The following is a 20,906-nucleotide window of genomic DNA, read 5'->3' as shown; positions in this document are numbered from 1 at the left end:
AAAAATTACAATGTTCATTATTGAATATTTGATTTGTGTAATGTTATTCCATACACCTGAGATATATTATAACAATCTATCCAAAGAGGAAATGTGCATATTTGTCCTGGACTCAAGAGAAGTGAAGCTTGTGGAAATATTCAGGGCTCTACATGCATTCTGACTTGTTCAATATCTCTGTGGCTCCAGTTTTCACATTCAACCTCCCTGCGCCTGTAACTCTATTTGTCTGCTGGCGTATGAGGCCCCTGGCATGACCAGATAATACAACACAGATCTGCATTCCTCATATTAAAATGATCTTCCCCTCTTTCTACTTCAGACGAGATCCTGAACTGCTTTACACCCCCTGTAGCATTTATAACACATCTAAAAGAAAAAAAAGAAAAAAGAAAAAACAATGGTATTCTAAATGCATGCAAAGCGTAAGTCAGCATTTGAATTAGTCCATCCATAAACTTCACTATGGCAAACTGCTGTTTTCTAGAAATAGTTTAACTTAACCCTGTTCCAACTTCCAAACCAATCAGATTAGGTTGCACAGTTTATATCCGATAGATCTAATGAAAATCAGAAATAGATGTTTAACCAGAAGTGGACCTGAAGTGAAGTGAGAAACAAAGCTGTTCATATCGCACTTCTGGTTGATATAGATCTTTGAGTTTGTTTACTTACTAACTGGACCAACACTATTTGGCAGACCTGGAAGAGAGATGAGATAAAAGATCATATTAGCAACAGTAAATAGCACTAGCAATACAACAAATAGCACTTTTAAAATGTAATAAAATGCAATAATAACAAACAGAACATTAATAATTATGTCTATAAAATATTATTTCTAGACAAATAAATATTAATACAAATATTAATAAAAACATCTACAATGCACAAAACATGTAATTATAGTTTTTCTATATGACGGAGAACTCTTGGAAACAATGCTCTGGTGGCAGAAAGAGAACTGAACTCATGCCCCTGCCATGTGCCATCGATCTAGTGTGCACCATCTAATCTCTCTCCCTGAGCTCTGCTTCACAGAGACAGTTAAGAGCCAAATTTATGACCTTTGGAAGTAGAGCTGAGAAATTACTAGGAAAATGAAGGCTGCAGGCACCTCCAATGAACACGTGTGAAGACAGAAAGATAGCAAGAGGGAAGAGAGTGGAGAGGTCAACCTGCCCAGGGAAATATATGCCTTGGTATTCACATCTGCCAATACAAAAGAGTCTTTACTTGAAGAAATCCTGCTCGATTTTCATTTAAGAAATTAAGCGAGAAATCTTGCACACTTCTCTGACTCTATAATCTTATATGCAAACTATAGCACATGGGACATAGCACATGCTTTGTTCCATTTTCAAACTTTCCGTCCCCTAAACATTTTTGCTGGCCCCCTATAGCACCCCCTTGTGGACTCCAGGGGGTGCCCATTTCACCAGTTTGAAGCCCCCTGCTTTAGAGTGAAGTTTTACTATGTCTATATATGCCAGATTATATCAACAGTGCAACAGCAATACATTCTCTCTCTCTCTCTCTCTCCTTTTTTTCTGGGGGAAAAAGTGGTTGCAATGTTATTCTGGCAGTTTTTTTTCTGGGTGATTTATTTATTTACTTTGCTAACACTTGGCTACCTCTTTCAATGTGAGTCTATGAGATTATTTTTTATTTTTTTTACTTGCAAGTCATGATGGAAAAATTATGTCTCATATTGATGCTGCATCTGACACCACAGAAACACATACAGACGTCTCAATACACTCTAAACAGCATCAACAGTGTAACACAGCACCTCTCATAGCACACTGCCCGCTCTCTTTGCTTTACATACATGGCTTTTAGTCATGGTGCACATTCATCCTCACAATTCATGTAAGTGCAATACAACCTCTTTATTTATTTATTTATTTATTCATCTCTCCTCTTTTGAGTTGGACAGTCGTCCGCCTGAGACGGATGCAAAATATCATGTGTCATTTCATTAGATTACCTTTCAATCACAGCGGTTTTCAGCCCCCTTCACCTGCTGGAACTCTCCATTATGTTGGGGAGCAGGAATCGAATTGTGAAGCCTGATGCAGAAACACATTAGGCTGCTTATGTTTATTGCATACTCCATTGATTTTTACCATCTGAACTTCTGCACTCTGGGGTTACTCAAGTCTCCAGGATCAACCATTGATGGGCAGGAGTGTGTGTGCTAAATGAATACACTTTCTGGAAGATTTTTCCATTTGACCTGTTCCGTATTTTACATGTTAGTTTGAGATTTTTATGCTACTGGCTGTTTAACACACCTGAAATATTATCTGACAAAATGTGAAAAACAATGTACCTTCTGAGGCTTGTCACTGTGGAAGTAACCTTAAAGTGACAATTATGTACCTTATCTACCCCTAAAAGGTGCATATTAGTACCTTAATATGAACCCTTAAGGTAACTACTATGAACCTTTTAGGGGTAAATAAGGTAGAACGATGTCCCACCAGTGACGTGCTGTAATACCTCAAAGGAGTGTATATATATATCATAAATATGCCATATATACTTTTATATACTTATTCTCCTTCCTTCTATTCATATTTTAAACAAATACTTCCTTGATTTTGTGCAAATCCACTTTTCCATAAATTAATAAGACCCTTTACTCACAATCAAGCAATTATGCTGACAAAATACACCTACAATGTTGTATGAACCTGCACAGAATGATAAAGAATAGACAGTCTCTTGGGGGAAAAATCCATCCACACACACCTAAACACATGCTATACTGACAGTTAATTTTTCAGGCTTCTTCCCAGAGGTTGACGGGACGTAATTAACCCAACCTGGGCAAGATACCAGATCTGTCCTGCCCTACATAACACACTCACTCGCCTGCCAAGTCATCCAGCTTGAGGGATTCCTGCTGGACAGCATGAAAATTGTGACGACTTCCCTTTTTTCCCATTTGAAATCTGTTCCTTAACTGCCCACTTCCATCGCCAGCGAAAGGACTAAACCCTCTGTGATGCTTTATTTCATGTTTCATGTTGGAAACAGAACTAGTTGAATTGCTAGTGGCCTCATTATTGTTGTTGTGGTAGAACAACATCTTGACCTTCACAGAGTCTCATCTGTTTGCTTTTTCCTTCCACCTGGACATTCCGGTAATGCTTATCTACAAAATTTCTACCCTTGGCAAAGTTTGTAATTACTTTCCCAGGCCGCTTAGATCTCCTGGCCATCCATCATCCGTTTTCTACCCGGATTTGAGCTGTGACATGCACAAGCAACCGTGTGGCTCAAAACAGAAGGAAATGTGACAATCCACACCTGTGGAACTTGTTGTCCAACCTCTGCTACAGTAACGGCGCCCCCATTGAATGTTTTACAGAGCAGAGTGAATAGATTTGTACGGGAGATGGCAAATATGAAAAAGTGACTGCGATGAGTCACAGTTAAGATTCTGGGAATGCGACGCATGGCAGAAAATCCTGTGATGGAAGAAACAAATATTTGAAAGAGAGATTACCGTTGCAGCAGCACAGAGAAATATGTGGAAAAGTCAGTGTAAACAAACCAGGTCTCATGGGGGAATAAGGAGAACATAACACAAAACAAAGAAAGAGAAAAAAAGACAGAAAGAGAGAGTGAGCGTAATATGCTTTCGGAGCTGACACTACGAGAGTCAAGATGGAAATGGAAACCGTGGGGGTTGTGGAGGATATGCAGCCAGGGTGGAGATGTTAAAATGAATAATTAGATAACACAAACGAAACAAAATAACTATCCTCTTCTGGGACAACACAAGATGGCCACCTGGTCCTTCAGATAGCACTAATTAGAGCATCCGTACGGCCAACGTGATCTCATGATAATTCGTATGTATTTTACGTCAAATGTGGTTCTATAAAACGTACATTTACTTACGTTTTTACAGGCACTAAAATGTCGGCAGTGGAACGAGGATTGAGGACACACTTAATTACACTTCAAGATTGTTTATGCTACCAAACAAGAAAGGCAAACACCTTCTACAGGACGGAACACGTGCTGAGGCTGGAATCTTCTTCCTCTCTGAGTGTTTGCTCTTTCTATAAGAAAGTTTGCATGTCTGAGGCTGGCAGGTGGGGGAGGAAGGGTACAGCTGTTATAGTTTCAGCCCAGGAACGAACCGTTTGATTCAAGGACGGCAGGCGAACACACTGACATCTGGCAGCCCTATACTTATGTACACTAATTAAAAAAACAAAACCAGCCATCAGTCGTACACTACGGAGCCGTTGATAATAATTTACTCTCATTGCGACTGTCATCTCCAGATGTGTTGGGCTGTCTTCGCTAGCTAGGCTGAACGGAAGTAAATGAGGTATTATGAATCTCCTCCTCTGGTGGATCCCGCTCTAGTGTGATTTTCATGGCTCTGGAATTTTGTATCCAAATAATTAAATGTTAAAAAGCTGAAAAATCAATAAGTCGCATAAAATCTTATATGTTCAGCTTTTATCCTCGCGGACTGAAGCCGAGAGGAGCAATAAAAACCTTTACTGAAACTGTGTCGGGACACATCTCTCTCTTTAAGTGCTTTGATTGGGAGTAATTTACAAGGCCAGACCGGGTTGATTTGAATTTTCATTTGCACAGTTTAATCCTGCCAGGACAAGAGGAATTAGTCAGTTCTCTGTAAAGAAGTGCTGTCTTAAACCACAGAGTATTACTCAGCAGAGATGTGGAAAACAATTAGCATTGCTTGCTAATCCTCACGGCACATTTTTAAATGTAAGCGGGGGGTTGCTGATCGCCCACGGTCGCTGTGTTTGGGAAACAGCAGGCACGGTGCAAATCAGATCTTATTTTGACTCACGTCATGAAACCCTACATCAGTCTGACAAGCTATAAAACAGAAACATTAGTCAAGTTTAAGAAGGCATTTTAGATTCAGATCAGCATGGGCCAGAACATTTTGTGTGAGTCCCATTGCCACCTTTTCCAGGAAGGAGAGAAAATGGGGGCACCCTCATCACTTCCCCTCTCCTCGAGAGCAGAAATGGTCTGTCATGGCTAATTCTTGAACTGATCGCTCTCTGACTCGCCGTTCGGATGTGAAGCGAGAACCTAGCCACTTCCAAGAAGTGTGAGCGTGCTTTGACGAAAAGTGATATCCAATGCTCTTTCCTCAATCTCAAGCTCTTTTCCTGATTTGTCTGACCCACTCAGACCAACAGGAATCACTCTGCCCTACAATGACAAAAAAAGGAAGAGGTAACACTACATACAATATATAAATACAGTATATATATATATATATATATATATATATATATATATATATATATATATATATATATATATATATATATCTCTACTAGTGCTCGCCATAATAAATAGATAGCTCTTACTTTTTCCTTGAAAATGCACGCTTCAAACAGAACAGTCAATGAAGACGAAGAAGAGAATGATGTGTAGCTCCCGGCGCCGATTTATACTGGAGTCGCACCGGTAGTGACGTCATGGCTGTCGCCGGCCAACGAGTTGGTGTTTTTTCAATGTATGCTTCAGACACGGGTCACGACGAGGCGTTCCCCATAGCGACCCCTAGAGGACGCAGTTCGAAGTTCCCATGAAAGGGAAATAGCACCATACTGGACATACTACTCTATTTTTACTGCTAGTTTTTTCATTTACTCCATTTGTCTCCATTGTCCTACCACATGGTGTCAAGCACATAGAACTGTTGTAAAATAAGCTGCAATTGGTTTTAAAATGACAAACTGTCTTTCTTCTGTCTGAAATATTATTGTTTAATCAAGTTATTTTTAATCCAAAGTGAATGATCTAAGAGCCTGTCTTTTGCAGCATTATTACGTTATGGATTTCTCACTCTCCTCACACAGGACCATAATAAGGGGTTTAAGGTGAGGCTGTGTTTTATAGTGGGTTCAGAGTCTGTGTTTTTTAAAAATAATGCCCTGTCAATCACAGTCCTTCAAAACACTCCACCGGCTCCTAGAGAGTCGTGAGGTACAACAGCTGCCAGGAGTCATGCGTCGCTCCACTCCACACATGCATGTAAAGACAAACAAACACACACTCAAACCTGCTCAAGACTGAAAATAAAGTTTTGGTCATATCTGTGGTATGTGCTGCTGCTTTAGTCCCAGAAGCATATGGTGAGTGTTTAATAGTGCTAGTTAACTTCTGGGCAAACATTCTGTATGTTGGATTGAAGGCTCTGTCTCCTGCCATTTAAATTTTCCTGTAGTGGTGGTGTAGTCCTCAGGCTGGAATTACAGACAGCACTGGTTTTCTAAAGGCTAACTGTCCTTCTTTTATAGTTCTAACATTTGACAAGTATTGTGTTTTTTGAAAGAAGGTCCTACAAGTATTCTGCATTTTTTGGAGGGGTAAACACTCCCTAAAGCGATAGTTCAACCAAAAGCAAAGCTCTGTCATCATTTACTTACCCACATGCCATTTTAAACCGGTGTGACTGTCTTTCTTGTTTTTTTGTTTGTATTTAGTTTTTTTGGACTTTTATGATTTTGATTAGGATTCAGAGAAAAAAAGAAGGAGGACATATCAAATAGAAATTCAGATTTCACTGAAATATTTTACTTTGGTAATATAGTTTGTAAAAAATATATATTTTTTCTCTAAATGATCCCAGTAAGTATCAAATCACCACCGCTTTTTGGACTTAATCACTTAATCGCAAAGCAGTACACAATAACAAACATTTAGTTTGTAATGTGTAATGTTCGATAGCCTTTCTTAGAAGTTTAGAAGTGACTGTGTTGTTCAACGTTCGCTGTCAGAGTTCCTGTGAGGACCTGGTTTTAAACTGGAAGTAGGGTAATGGCTTCTGGGGAAACACCATGAGTGCATTGTGAAAGGTAGGACAGCAGTAAGAGAGATGGTTTATGGTCACGAGTAAAAGGACATGTGAGCCTTGTTATCCACAAACACAGAGCCCATATTGTTCTTTTCAGTATGTGGAATGGGAAAGTTTGTGTATGTTTGTGTGTCAGTGTGTACTCACAGATATTTGCTGTGCCCTTGGGGATGGGGAGATAGGATCCTGCACTCCAAGCTCTGGCCTGATAATTCCTCTTACAGCGGCCACAGTCAGGCCCTGTGGTGTTGTGCTCACACTCGCAAGTCAGTCTCTCTTTGTCATAGATGCAGCTGTTGGCATGAAGGTTGCACTTGCACCTGTCACGGTGAAAGAAAAAAAAGAGAAATAAGAAATAAAACATATGCCCTTGTGGATTTTCAATCGTGGAGTTCAATTACACCCGTGCGGGAGAAAAAATTGGAACCAGCACTTAGAGACCAGAGTGACCTTGTAAATCATTTGCATTTCAAGTAAACGTGCATCTACATGTGGAGGTATTCTGAAGCTTCCAGAAAGTGACTTCAAAACCTTGCACATGGTGTCAAGGATTCTGCAAAATCCACATCATTATTTTTCTGTTTTTTCTTTCCTCTCGAAAGATAGGTTATTTATAATTATCCCACTGGAAAATAAATAATTACATACAGGTCACACCTTCAGTGAGAGAAAGAAAACAGTTAAATAATATAAAAAATTAAGTGCTGTATATTTGGCGTATATGTTGCAGACTTTGATTATTTACAGAATTTTTGCTATATATATTCTATTTAATATCAATAAATCCTGAAGCACGTGTGATTGTTTTTAATCCTCAGAGGCAGTCATGTTTTAAATGTTTTGGTAATACATTCAGTATGGCCACTAAGGACAAACCCCATGCAAGCATTTGTCTCACATACAAACTATGCAGGGAGGTTTGCTCCCCCATTTCTTCTCTAAGCACGGAAATTGATTTTGTATGCAGGAAGGCAAAAGATGGATATTTCTGTGGCACACATGCAGTACTGACAAAAAAATAAATATGATGCAGTTATGTGAAACTGTTGTGCAGCTAGAATAGAGTAGCTTAACATGTTTATATGTGTGTCTGTTTTTCAGTTCAACTGTGATTCTTGCTCCTAATTTAAAAAATAAATTGACTGTCAGTTGGACAAATATTTTTTGAACTCATTTACTGAACTACTTTGACTACTATAAATCAGTGGTTTTCCACCTTGTTTCCCCAACATGCTTATGTATGTGATTAAGTGTGACTCCAACGAATCACTTTTTGTGGCATAAGGGAATAAAAAATAAAAATGGAAATAGAAAACAGAATTTATACATATAAATGAAGGATGAAAATTAATACTTGGCCCAATTGCCTCTAATGTAAATGTATTACTATAAATATTTTACATTATTATTACAGCTGAAATAATACCTTGTGGTAATAAACATCAAGTCACATATTACAGATTAAAGTAACATTTAAAAAAAATAAAAAGCTGATCAGTCGCTAGTCTTTGATCTAACTTTTTCCAGACTGAGGCTCCTCACGGATTACGGACATAACCAGGCTCTTGATGTCTGCCGTCTCTCTTTCTGTGTGGGCACAGAGGAGCATTATTAAAACCATTAAAACTGGTGTGTCCGAAGAGATGCGCGTGCAGGGGCTGATAAATGTGATGCACCGAATCACGTTTGGAAGTGACAAATGACTGCTCAGTCCCCGCAAGTATACACGGGCGGAATAAATGAGAGGGCATTATTCTCCAGACACGCTGATTTACATCTCATTATCTATAGTTTTTTTTTATTATTATTTAATTTAACAGAAGGGCATGTCAAATCTCAAGATTCTAGGACATTCTCTTTAAAACTGGCACCTGTCAGCCAAGCATGAATCTGTGAAATGTCAGCAAGCTTGCACACATAAAATCTCCCACCAAATAATGACATATGATGCAAATTAGTCACTGATAGTATAGTGGGTCATTAAACCGCATATAAACAGTGAGTAATAGACTTCTGAGACATATTAAAACTACACAAGAGTAAAAACCATAAAACAGGGTGTTTTACAGTGACATGCAACAATTCAAGCAATGAGGTACTTGTTTAGTAAGAAATATGCATTGCAATGAATGGCTCACAAGCCTGAACTAACAAGGCTGGTCCAGTGACTGAACAAAACAAAGCCATCGAGCTGCAAGGAGTAAAAGGCATGCATGGCATTCTGATGAGGCCTCATTGTTCTGTTCAGGTGGAGGTCTCAGATTCCACGCTGCACTCCTTGTAGCTTGACCTTCATATCCTCTTATCACCAGTAACATTTTAATCACAGTGTTGATACGAGGCAGAGCTGTGCTGCTGATGTAATGAAGGGGACACAGCAAGGGCCCGCCGGGTCTCTTTGCCGTCGGCATGGTAGCATCGCTAACAGAAACGAAACATTCTCATTCCAGTCTGGTCACCAGGGGCGACGAGGTGCAATAGCTTCACCTCGAGAAGCACAGTAAAAAAATATATATATATTTAATTAGACTTTAATGCCAAAGCTGCTCTCCAGGGCTCCACCATAGAAACTGTGTCTTAATTTAACCAGGGCTATGCCATATTCACAATCACTACCTTGTTCTGATAAAGGATTACAGTGAATGTGCAGTTTGCTTGTGAGTTTCCACAACAGTCTAATATGTTGAGGGACTGTCCCCTCAAAAAGGACAATTATATAATCAGTTACTCACCTTCATGTCATTCCAAACCTGTATGCATTTCTTTCTTCTGTGGAACATAGAAGACATTTTGAAGAATTTTGGTCGCATCAAATTCCATAATATGGACAAAGAAAAATACTAAGGAAGTCGATGGAACATGAAACATATGGTTATCAACATATCAGAAACATACCAAAATATCTTCTAAGTGTTTCAAAGAAAAAACAAAAACAAATCATGCATAAACACTGTAAAAATTATTTAGCAGTTTAGTTGTTTCAATTAATTTTTTTTAAGTTACAACTATAGGTTTTTGAATAGCAGTAATAATAGCTTTTGTCTTCTATAAACAACCCTGCAATAAGGATAGATTCAAATATGTTAAATTTGCTTTTTTTTTGTTCTAATTTCATGTGATATGTAATTTAAAAGCCTCATCTGGATTGTAAAGTATGGCTTTGGTAATTGAAACGTACTTGTCATGACATTTGACTTTCTCTGTAAAGATTCATTTTGATTATTTTACAGTGTTGTTTTAACATGTTTCTGTATTTTTCATGTTTATGATATTCTGGAATTACTGAAGATCAGCGCAGAATTCAATGATCTTGTGGATGGACCGCAGGAAGTTCTTCTGCAGTTGTAGCCATCAAAGTGCTATGCAGACATAATGGGAATGACTGTAGAGCTTGGACAAAGTTGTAAGTAAACGTATTTACTTTACAAGTGGACATATTTATTGGAGTCTGTAAGCTTTAAGATTGTAATGCACACTTTAATACTTCCCTTTGTTTTTATTAAAGCACACAGGTTCTGATCAGGTTGGATACAGTTGGAATTATAGTTCTGGGTGACCAAAGTGAGCACCATAAATCTGCAGTGATGTGTTCCTGGTAATAGAAGAAGAAATCTAGGTGATCTGGGGCTGTAACACATTGTGGCATTGTGTACTACGTTAGACTATCCAGTAGTGCTGGGCGGTATACCGGTTCATACCGAATACCAGTGTTTATTTTTGTTATATGATTTTTTTTAAAACCGCAATACGCAGTATGTTGCTTAAACAACGTTCGGAACGCGACACTGTTTGAAAGGGGTCACTTTTCACTGTTGCACTGTGGTGAGGGAACAGCAGTTATGTGTTACTAAGCGTGAAAGTTCCTAAACTGAAGCTGTAGAACTAATAGAACGTGATGACACAGAAGAACTCATCCACAATATCCACATTGACCACCACAAATATCCACCGCCCCCTGCCATCAGCTCCCACACACACGAGCGCGACTTTAGCACTAGATTTAGCAACTTTCAGACCCTTTTAGCGGCTTTTTTCCATAGAATATTCATACTGACAAACCTACCGACTTTTTTGGATAAACCATAGCTACGGTTCAGTTGGAAGATTTCACCAGTGCTGTCCCGCAAACGTGAGGTCTGACTTTCCCGGAGAAGTGTCTCCTTTCTCGGCATCTGTTCTGTGCAGTGAGCGGCAGAGAAGTAGCGCATTCAGTTGGCCGCACCGCAGCCGACTCGTCAATAAATGAGTACAAAACAGCGTTTCCAAGCACCTGCCGCTTACTGATTGTTTGGAATTATAAATATGAGCGTAGTTTGTCTGTTAATATCACATGCACTTTTTTGTTTGTTGTTTTTTTTAGTTTGTTACTCAGACGCAGACAGTGCGCTGCATGAGACAAAAAAGTAATATAGCCAAAACAATCGCATAGCCGCTCTTTAGTGTAGATGCATGTTGATTTTATCAGACGATGCCGCGATTATAAATGAGAGTGACTCCTGGTTAACATATATTAAAAGGGGTCGTGTTTAGTCACTGATTAGTGTAGTATTTTTTGACAATATTCACTCATCATGACAGTAATATAGGGCATTCTAAGTCAATATACTGCAGTATTCCTCTCTCAATCAGTAGAAAATATGGATAACACCCAGTCATGCATGAAAAAAACACCATCATGTACCGTGAAACCGGTATAATTTTTAAAAATACTGTGATATAAATTTTTGGTCATATCGCCCAACACTACTATCCAGGACTTGTCACAGCACTTAAAGGCAAAATTGTTTGATTTTTATTTTTGCTTTGTGTTTTAACATTTTCATTCAAGCAGTTTTTGTTTTTCACATTCATTTACACTTATATATATACTTTTCAGGCAGTGCAGTGTTAATATGTGAATGGATAATTCGTTAACAAAAAGCTTTTGCCATGTTAACTTGTGCTGAAGTTTATTTAACTCATAACTTTAAGGCAACCATGTAAAGTGTTGAGGTAATTGTTATAACAAACTTTATGTACAGTAGTTGAGTGAACTTAAATTTGAAAGTTTACTTAATCCTATTGATTGCTTGAATAAATTGATGCAATATTTAATTCAACATTATGACAACAAAACAATGAATCTTTAAAAAAATTATCTTTAATTCTAAGAACAAAATATTAGTTGAAGCAACAAAATCACTATATTTGTAATAATTGAAATTCTTAGTTTCAATTAACCTTTTTAAGTTAAACCAGGTTTGGAATAACATGAGGGTGAGTAAATAATCACAGATTTTTTTATTTTATTTTTTGGTGGACTATCTACCCCTTTAAAGAAATAGTTGGAACCAAAATTCTGTCATTACTCACCCCATGTTCTTACTTCTGTGGAGTTTTATGTGTTGCTGATGGTCCATGATATTCTTTTCTATACACTAATGGCTGTCAAGCTCAAAAATGTACACTTTACTATGTTACAAGTCTTCTGAAGTCAGTGCAGTCAAAGACTGAGTTTTGTAATTTACTGAAAATCTTGCCCTCCAAGACCCTTACATTTCATTCCCACCTGTGTATATTCATTGAAACCTCAAGATGTATGAAGGAATTTCTCACCCAAAAATTTAAAATGTGTTCTACAGCAGGGGTGCCCAAACTCGGTCCTGGAGGGCCGGTGTCCTGCAGAGTTGAGCTCCAACCCCAATTAGACACACCTGAACCAGCTAATCAAGCTCTTACTAGGCATATTAGAAACTTCCCAGCAGGTGTGTTAAGGCAAGTTGGAGCTAAACTCTGCAGGACACCGGCCCTTCATGACCGAGTTTGGGCACCTCTGTTCTACAGAATAAAAAGCATACAGGTTTGGAACAATATGATGCCAGAATCTTCTTTTGCTTGTTTTGTGAACTATTCTTTGGAATAAATGTGGAAATCATTGTGAATAATTAAATGTGTAATTCTAGTACATGGGTTGTGTGGTCAAACAGATGGCTAAGATGATACAGAGAAGAATAATGAAGGAGGTTTTTGTTCAGTCAGCTTTGAGTCTAACAAAAAAGTTTAAAAGCTAAATGTCCTCCTTGAAAGGCAGGACATGCTGTTAATAGTGATTTATTTATTTATCTTTTATTGAAATACTAGCCTGAAGTGCAGCGTCTGTGACCTCCAAAATAATGGAAACCTGATTGACAATAAAAGCACAAACAACATCGTAGTTTCTCTCTTTAAATCGTCCCCCTTTCAACTGACCTCTTGAAAAAGGAGCTCATCTTCATCCATTCATATCTTATCTGCTCTTGCGCCAGTTTGGAAACCGACAACAAAACAGCCCCGGTTCTCAAGCCGTCTTGTGCCGTACTGACTTATCAGGGGATAATTATTAGCAATTATCTCCAAATGAAGCTTACACATGCACGGCTAATCATGCTGATCCAACCACAACAGGCTGAGCGAAGACAGAACGGCCTGTGAGGAGCTAAGTAAGTGAAGTAATTATGTTTAATTGAATGTGCAGGTGTTATTGTAACACAGAGAACAAGGTCAAAGACCTCACTAAAATTGTTTGTTCATGTCAGTGTATAAAACCATTGTGCAAGTTGTTAAGATGAGGCAAACAGACAAACTAAAATAAATACTTTTTTTTTTTTTAAAAGACTGTTGCTGAGTAACTGGGGTATCACATGGCTTCAGAAGACTTGGAACAAGCCTTCTAACATAGAAATTACCTTCTATGCTCCACAGAAGGAAGAAAATCATATGGTTTTTTTTTTTTTTTTTACATTTTTTAAAAGTCCTTTGGAATATATATATTAACATTTGCTGTGTCAATTGCAAAGGACTTGGAGCACAGGCAAAGTGCTATGGTTCTGAAATGGGCCCAAAGTTCCCAAATGCAGAACTCACGTCTGTAGCCATTCAGGTGTGGTATCTTTGGCTTTTCAAGGAACAATGGCTGAGCTTTTGAAGCAGATGTGAAAACTGCAGTGCTGGGCAGTGCTTCTTTCAAACATCCAGTTACTTTGAAAACATTCAAACTCACACATCCTGGCCAGCAGTGTGTTACTTTTCTGTACTTCATCTTTACTTCTTACCATCCATCAGTAATTTCGTTCAGAAGCATCTGAACTTGTTTTCCAGTTGTTGACGATGTTGTCTGAATTTTGATGATGGTTTATTTTCTTGTAGTTGATGCAATACTGTAGGCTTTCCCATATTTTAGATAGAAAGTTGGTTCAAAAGAGTTTCCTCAAATATTAAAAAACACCAGGTTCTGATTCAACTTTTTAGGATGCCAAGTTCTTAGATACCTTTATTTCTTTTAGTCCAGATCTACTTGTCCATCTGCTGCCAAATCTCTGAAAAACAAGCTTCAAACTGGTTGAAGACACCAACCAAAATGAAAGATGTGAATTCCTCAAGTGAGAAGAATAGTCTGCAAATTCTGTCATTTACTCATGTCATTCCAAACCTGCGAGTTTTCTTCTGTGGAACACAAAATGAAAAAATTTCTTCTTTTTGTCCATACAATGAAAGTAAACAGGGTGCAATGTTGTGTTGGACCACACTGACTTTCATTGTATGGTTCAAAAACAGTTCAAAATAATTTTCAAAAAGTTCAAACAGATCAAAAATTAGTCCTTAACATACTCTTATTTGTGTTCCACAGAAGAAAGAAGAGCATACAGGTTTGCAATGACACGAGGCTGAGTAAATAATGACTATCCGTTTATGGTATCCTCCAGATTTGGATTACGTCCTGTTTAACAAAGACATTGAGGCCCATTTTCTAATGGAACCGCATCACCCTTTTCTATATATTTTATTTCCCTTCACTTGCTTTGTGTTTTTTTTAATGTCTCTCCACAGCATGTATCACTAATCCCACTGCATCTGCCTTCTCCCCCACCCCCATCAAGGTAGAGACAAATTTTCCCTTCTCTGTAAAGTGTTTACTTCTCCATCCACTGTAAAGTGATTACTTCAGCCAGTTCTGACTTTTTGTGATTGGCTGTGAGCAGTAGCATGTCGTAGGCTGACAAGGTGAGGCCTGAGTACCGTACCTCACTCTGAATCTGAGATAAATGAAACCGGGCATCTTGTGTGCAGACTCTAATTGCCTCCTGACAAACACAGACAACTGCTCTGCAAAACAGCACAGGAAGTGAGAAGTGAGTGCAATCTCTCTGAGACAGATCTGTGCAACTATAGCTTTTTGCTAAACTGCATGGACTTGACAGCCAGAGAAGTTACATTCAAGGACAGCTTAGTACTTTGGGGAGCCGAAGATGACCATCTGAGAAACCAACAGACTCCTCTTGGTTTAACTAGATGTAAAAATACTTACTACAAACAGTCGGTAACAACCTGCATCACATTAACCCTCTCACTCAACCGCTAATGAGCCACAAACATGACAATTCAAGAGGCCTTGGTGGATATTTAATGGATATTCTTTACTCTAAAAAGAGGACTGTGGATGATGTCTAAGGCTCTAGGCTCACAATTATTAGACAGCTTCACATTTGCTAAATAACAATGTTAGCAGGATACAGTGAGGAGCTAAATTGGAATAAATCTGAATGACCCTGAAGCCAAACATTGCCACTGAAATTACAACACTGTATCTACAATTCATTTAACAATTTAAAGAACATTTAGTTGTCCTACTTTTGTTTTATGCAGCAGTCACAAGCTATTACAGATTGTTAATGTAAGCCCCAAGACATTCATATTATTCAGGGGTCAGTGAACTAATCACAAGATAAAGAAAAACTGGAGAGGCCAAATCTATTCTGGGCTAATGCTGCATTCAATTCAAGAATTTCAAAATTTCTACTTGACAGGCAGGTTTAATTTGTTCAAGTATAGTTAATGCAAAACATACATGACATATGAAAAATAAAAAAAGACTTCATTACTCCTTGAGCATATCTTTACCTGCAAGAAAAAGTGTTTTTCATGTCTTTCTAGCACTTTCAATCTTAAAATAAGATTGAGAAGCTAAGATGTATTATCTGTAAATGCAGCATACCTAATCAAAATTATAAGATAAATATATCTTAACACAATGCAATCTATGTATTTTCCCTACATTCAAATTTGAATTGAAATTATACTTTCTGTTTGCTACCTTAATTCAAATTTAGGAATTGAATTTATGTCATTTTCAATTCAATTATGTATTGTATGACAGGTAAAACTGCTCTCCAAGTCTGACAATAATGGGTGTTTCTTAAACATTTACTCAATTTGTTGAGAAAAATGTCATTGCAACCATTGTAAAATGCAAAGACAAAGGGAATGAATTTCCTATTCATCTGCAGATCCCCAACCTGAAGTTTACAAAGCATCTCACTGCGCAAGCACCAGAAAAGCCCTTATAAGCCCGACAGCCTAGCTCAACACACGCCAGCCATGACCATACAGATGACATGGCTCTCTCTGATGGAGTATCGCTGCGGGGATTCGTTTTAAGCAAAACTCATGAATCTGGCTTTACACAGCCAATCTGTTGTCTCATTTCCCTTCCATTTCACACCACTGCAGCAAACAGCTTGTGTTTCAGTATTATCATTCTGGAAAAACAAGGGTTCGGGACCTTCTTCGATTGCTGAATGTGTAGCATGGCGGATGAGGGATGTATTTAAATCTTAATGTGTCGGGTCTGAGGGAGGAGGGTGTGGGGAGGTCGGAGGATATCTGTGTTGTAATGATACATGGCTGTATGGGGCTGGTGAATTGGCCTGGCTCAGATTGCCAAATTCTCCCCAGACGCTCTGATTAAAGACTCTTAATCCATCATCAGAGGCAGCCTGAACTGCACAGATGTGCCCAGGGTCAGAAGGGAAGTCCACAATCGGAATCCTACAGCGCTTTGCGTCTTCAACTGTCCCGTACAACAGGCATCAGCCCAGAGTGAGGAGAAAAATATTAGATGTAAGCACCTCATGAATTCTTAGCTAAAGCACCTTTAGACAGAAGAGATGTTCAGAATGAATGTAAAAGCTTCTCACGCATAGCTGATTGAAAGAAGCATCACTGTAATCTAAAGCAGGGTGACATACTCGAATGTCTTGTGTGTGTATGTGTGAGTGGGGGGGGGGTTATCAGAGGCAGAGATGTTGAGTGAAGGTGAGGTCAGTAAGGGGATTACTCATAGATATCCGTCAACAGTCATATTAGGAGTGACCAGACACCCTCCCCCTCTTACTAATTAAATAGGTCATGCCTATGAATGCAGATGCCGTCAACTAAAATAAAAAAGAAAAAGGTGGAAATTATTTCAAAGCACTGCTCTTACAGTCTTTGTGAACACAATGAGCCTTATTCATGAAAATTTCCTACACATATGAGTAAATACAGAGGAATTTGCACTCCAAAAAAATTTCTCCAGGTTATGCATGTAACCATGGTTCCCCGAAGGGAACGAGACGCTGTGTCGAAACGCTACGGGAACGCCTTCAGCGTGACCATGCTCTGAATCACATGTGGAATCAGTCCAATGGATGGGCAGTCCATACGTCATGGGTGGGGTGACGTAATGACCAGGAAGCTTAAAAGCACATGCGGTGGAACTGGCGACAGCTTCTAGGAATGAAGCAAGCACTGACAGGGATGCCGGAAGTATGGCCCTGAGACGCAGCGTCTCATTCCCTTCGGGGAACCATGGTTACATGCGTAACCTGGAGACGTTCCCCTTCAGGAACTCGAACTGCATCGAATCGCTACGAGAACAAGAATGCCCACGCCACCATACTTACAAATCCCTGCTTAGTGTGGAAGAGCTCAGCTAAAGCAAGAGAACGGAGCCAGGAGTGGCACAGAAAGCAGGTAGGCAGGTGCAAAGTAGGCGGAGACATCCCGCCCAAAGGCCAACTTCAGAAGGAGTGAGTCTTGACCCCCAACGGAGAGGAGAGATCAGAGGACTCAAGGCTATGGAATAGCATCCTGAGCCACCGCTTAGCACAAGCTTCTCTGGCCGGAGGTCTCAGCCTCATCGCACCGTGGAGGAAACATGTCACCAGGGGGAGTCTGCCCACTGACTGGCCACAAATAGGGGCGTGGTAGGCCGCAATGGCAGCCACGTAGGCTTTAGGGTGGAGTGGGTCAACCCTGCGGAAAACGGGCTTGCAGGAACTCCAGAACTGTACCAACCGGGCAGTTAGCTGGGTCGAGCTGGCGGTCTCGGCACCAAGAAGTGAAAAGTTTCCACTTCAAGGCATACAGTTTCCTCGTTGAGGGAGCTCTGGATTGGGGAATGGTCTCAACAACCTCAGTTGAGAGACCGGAAGCTACGAGTTGTGCCCCCTCAGGGGCCACACCCATAACTTCCACAGCTCCGGGTGGGGATGAAAGATCGTGCCCTCCGCCTGTGAGAGGAGATCCCTCCTGACGGGGCTCTCCCATGGAGAGCCATCGAGAAGGGAAATTAGGTTCGAAAACCATACTCGGCCCCGGCAAGCCTTGGCCAAGTCTGCACCATAGAGTACAGTCCGAGAGGAGCTAGATGAGTCAGAGAGAACCAGAGGGGACAGTGCGATGTCATCTGAATTGCAAACAGGTCCACCTGAGCCTGGCCAAAAATTCTCCGTATCTGCTTCACCATGTCGGGGTGAAGCCTCCATTCCCCGGGCCTTGGCCCCTGCCTCAACAGGATGAGATACCCAGGGATGTAAACCGCTCTTAGAGGAAGGAGCTTCCCTTGGGCCCACACAAGGATCTGGTGCGCCAACCTGTATAGGGGGCGCGAACGCAGACCTCCTTGGTGGTTGATATAAGAGACCACCGCTGTGTTGTCGGTGCGCACCAACACATGACAATCTCTTAGGTCTGGGAGAAAGCGTTTCAGTGCTCGAAACACAGCCAGCATCTTCAGGCAGTTGATGTGCCAAGTGAGATGGCGACCGCTCCACAGACCGCGGGCAGGGTGGCCACTCATGACCGCTCCCCAACCGGTGAGGGACACATCCGTCGCTAGCGTTACAAGCGACAAGGAGCTCCCAGCACCGGGCCCTGAGACAAGAACCAAGGTTTCTTCCACATGTCTAAGGCACGTAGTTTTTTTTCTGCGTGACCTTAAGCATGCAAAGTGGGTTTCCCCTCGGGGAGAACCCCTTGGTCTTGAGCCACCACTGTAGGGGTCTCATGTACAGCAGGCCAAATGTATCACGTTGGACGCAGCTGCCATCAGACTCACTTGACAGTAAGTGACTGGCCTTCTCTCACTCTCTCGACTGCAGTGAGGATCGACTCAATCTGAGCAGGGGACAGACGTGCCTGCATCGTTGTCGAATCCCACACCACGCCCAAATAAGTGGTCCTCTGAGCTGGAGAAAGCACACTTTTCTTGGCGTTTATTCTTAACCCCAACTCTTTCATGTGAGCGAGAACGACATCTCGATAACACCTCAGTATACAGTGCCCAATCCTCCTCAGTGCCCTCACGGAGGCTTATTGATACCCCTGCCACCCCCGGGGCTTCAGGGCTCAGTGAGCTACGACGAGTGAAATTCCCAGCTGACGCCCGGCAATGGTACGGCATGGGAGAGCTCGCGCCCTCAAGTGAGGGTGCTACAGCAGTCATGTCGGTTGTTCCTTCAGTGCCCTCACAAAGGTTCATTGATACCCCTGCCACCTCGGTGCTTCAGAGCTCAGTGAGCTACGATGAGTGAAATTCCCAGCTGACGCCCGGCAATGGTACGGCATGGGAGAGCTCGCGCCCTCAAGTGAGGGTGCTACAGCAGTCAGGTCGGTTGTTCCCTCAGTGCCCTCATGGAGGTTCATTGATACCCCTGCCACCTCGGTGCTTCAGGGCTCAGTGAGCTCAAACGAGCGAAATTCCCAGCTGCCGCCCGGCAACGGTACGGCACGGGAGAGTTCGCCCCCTCAAGTGTCCGGGTTCTACAGCCGTTATTTCATCGCTCCGAAGAAGGATGGGGGGGTTGCGTCCGATCTTAGATCTCCGTCTTCTGAACAGCGTTATCAAACGGCTTCGGTTCAAGATGCTCACTATCAAGCAAATAGTATCTCAGATCCAGTCCGAGGACTTGTTTGTTATGATAGATCTCAAAGAAGCTTATTTCCATGTTTCCATCCTCCCTCAACACTGGAAGTTCCTGAGGTTTGCTTTCGGGGGCGAAGCATACCAATATCGAGTTCTTCCCTCCGGCCTGTCACTCTCACCCCACACTTTCACGAAGTGTGTGGATGCTGCTCCGGGGGATGGAGGCTCCACCCCAAGGTGGTGGAGCTCATTTGGCCAGGCGGAAGTGGATCTATTTGCATCGCAGGAAACGTCACACTGTCCGCTCTGGTTCTCTGGTTCCATTCTCCCTCATGCATCCAGCTCCACTAGGGCTTGATGCCATGGTGCAGACGTGGCCGAGGCTTCATCTGTACGCTTTTCCCCCCGATCACTCTGCTCCCGGGAGTTCTGGAGAGGGTACGCCGGGATAGGGTCCGTCTGTTGCTAGTAGCCCTATTCTGGCCGGCCCGAGTATGGTTCTCGGACTTGGTGTCCCTCCTCGACGGCTCTCCGCTGGAGATTCCGATCAGGAGGGACCTCCTCTCTCAGGCGGGGGGCACCATTCTTCTCGCTTCATGGTGCGGACAGCGACTGCAGGACCCAGTCAACTGCCCAATTGGTACAGTTCTGGAGTTTCTGCAGGAGCGATTCTCCGCAGGGTTATCTCCCTCCACTCTGAAGGTATAAGTGGCGGCCTTAGCTGCTTACCACGCCCTTCTGGGTGGTCAATCATTGGGAAGACACCCACTTGTCACTCGTTTCCTCCGTGGCACCCTGAGTGCCCTCATGGGACCTGGCTGTGGTTCTGGAGGGCTTATGCAATGCCCCCTTTGAACCCATAGAAGAAGTTTCGGTCAAGTTGCTGAGGCTCAAGACCACCTTTTTCCTCGCTACTTCCTCACTAAAAAGAATTGGGGATCTTCAGGCACTTTCTGTTTCGTGCCTGGAATTTGCTCCAGGCATGGTTAGGGCATTCTTTTACCCGAGGGCCGGGTATGTCCCTAAGGTGCCCACTTCTTCACCGGG

General features: G+C 41.4%; 1 protein-coding gene across 6 annotated transcripts in view; it reads right to left on the bottom strand.

The window, feature by feature from the left end:
- LOC107590269 (netrin-G1-like) overlaps positions 1 to 20,906 on the bottom strand; it is a 104,319-nt gene that overhangs the window by 12,269 nt on the left and 71,144 nt on the right. For all 6 annotated transcript variants that reach the window (XM_016278960.1, XM_016278961.1, XM_016278959.1 and 3 more), the window contains 2 exons: positions 7,025 to 7,197; positions 676 to 702 (listed from right to left, as the gene is read on the bottom strand). In XM_016278960.1, the coding sequence (XP_016134446.1) occupies positions 676 to 702; positions 7,025 to 7,197 (200 nt within the window). The remainder of the gene's footprint in view (positions 1 to 675; positions 703 to 7,024; positions 7,198 to 20,906) is intronic.

The sequence above is a fragment of the Sinocyclocheilus grahami genome, unplaced genomic scaffold (assembly GCF_001515645.1).
Source record: "Sinocyclocheilus grahami isolate Dianchi unplaced genomic scaffold, SAMN03320097.WGS_v1.1 scaffold126.1, whole genome shotgun sequence".
Classification (NCBI taxonomy): Eukaryota; Metazoa; Chordata; class Actinopteri; order Cypriniformes; family Cyprinidae; genus Sinocyclocheilus; species Sinocyclocheilus grahami.
The sequence above is the reverse complement of the archived record's forward strand: the minus strand, read 5'-3'. Positions and strand labels throughout refer to the sequence as shown.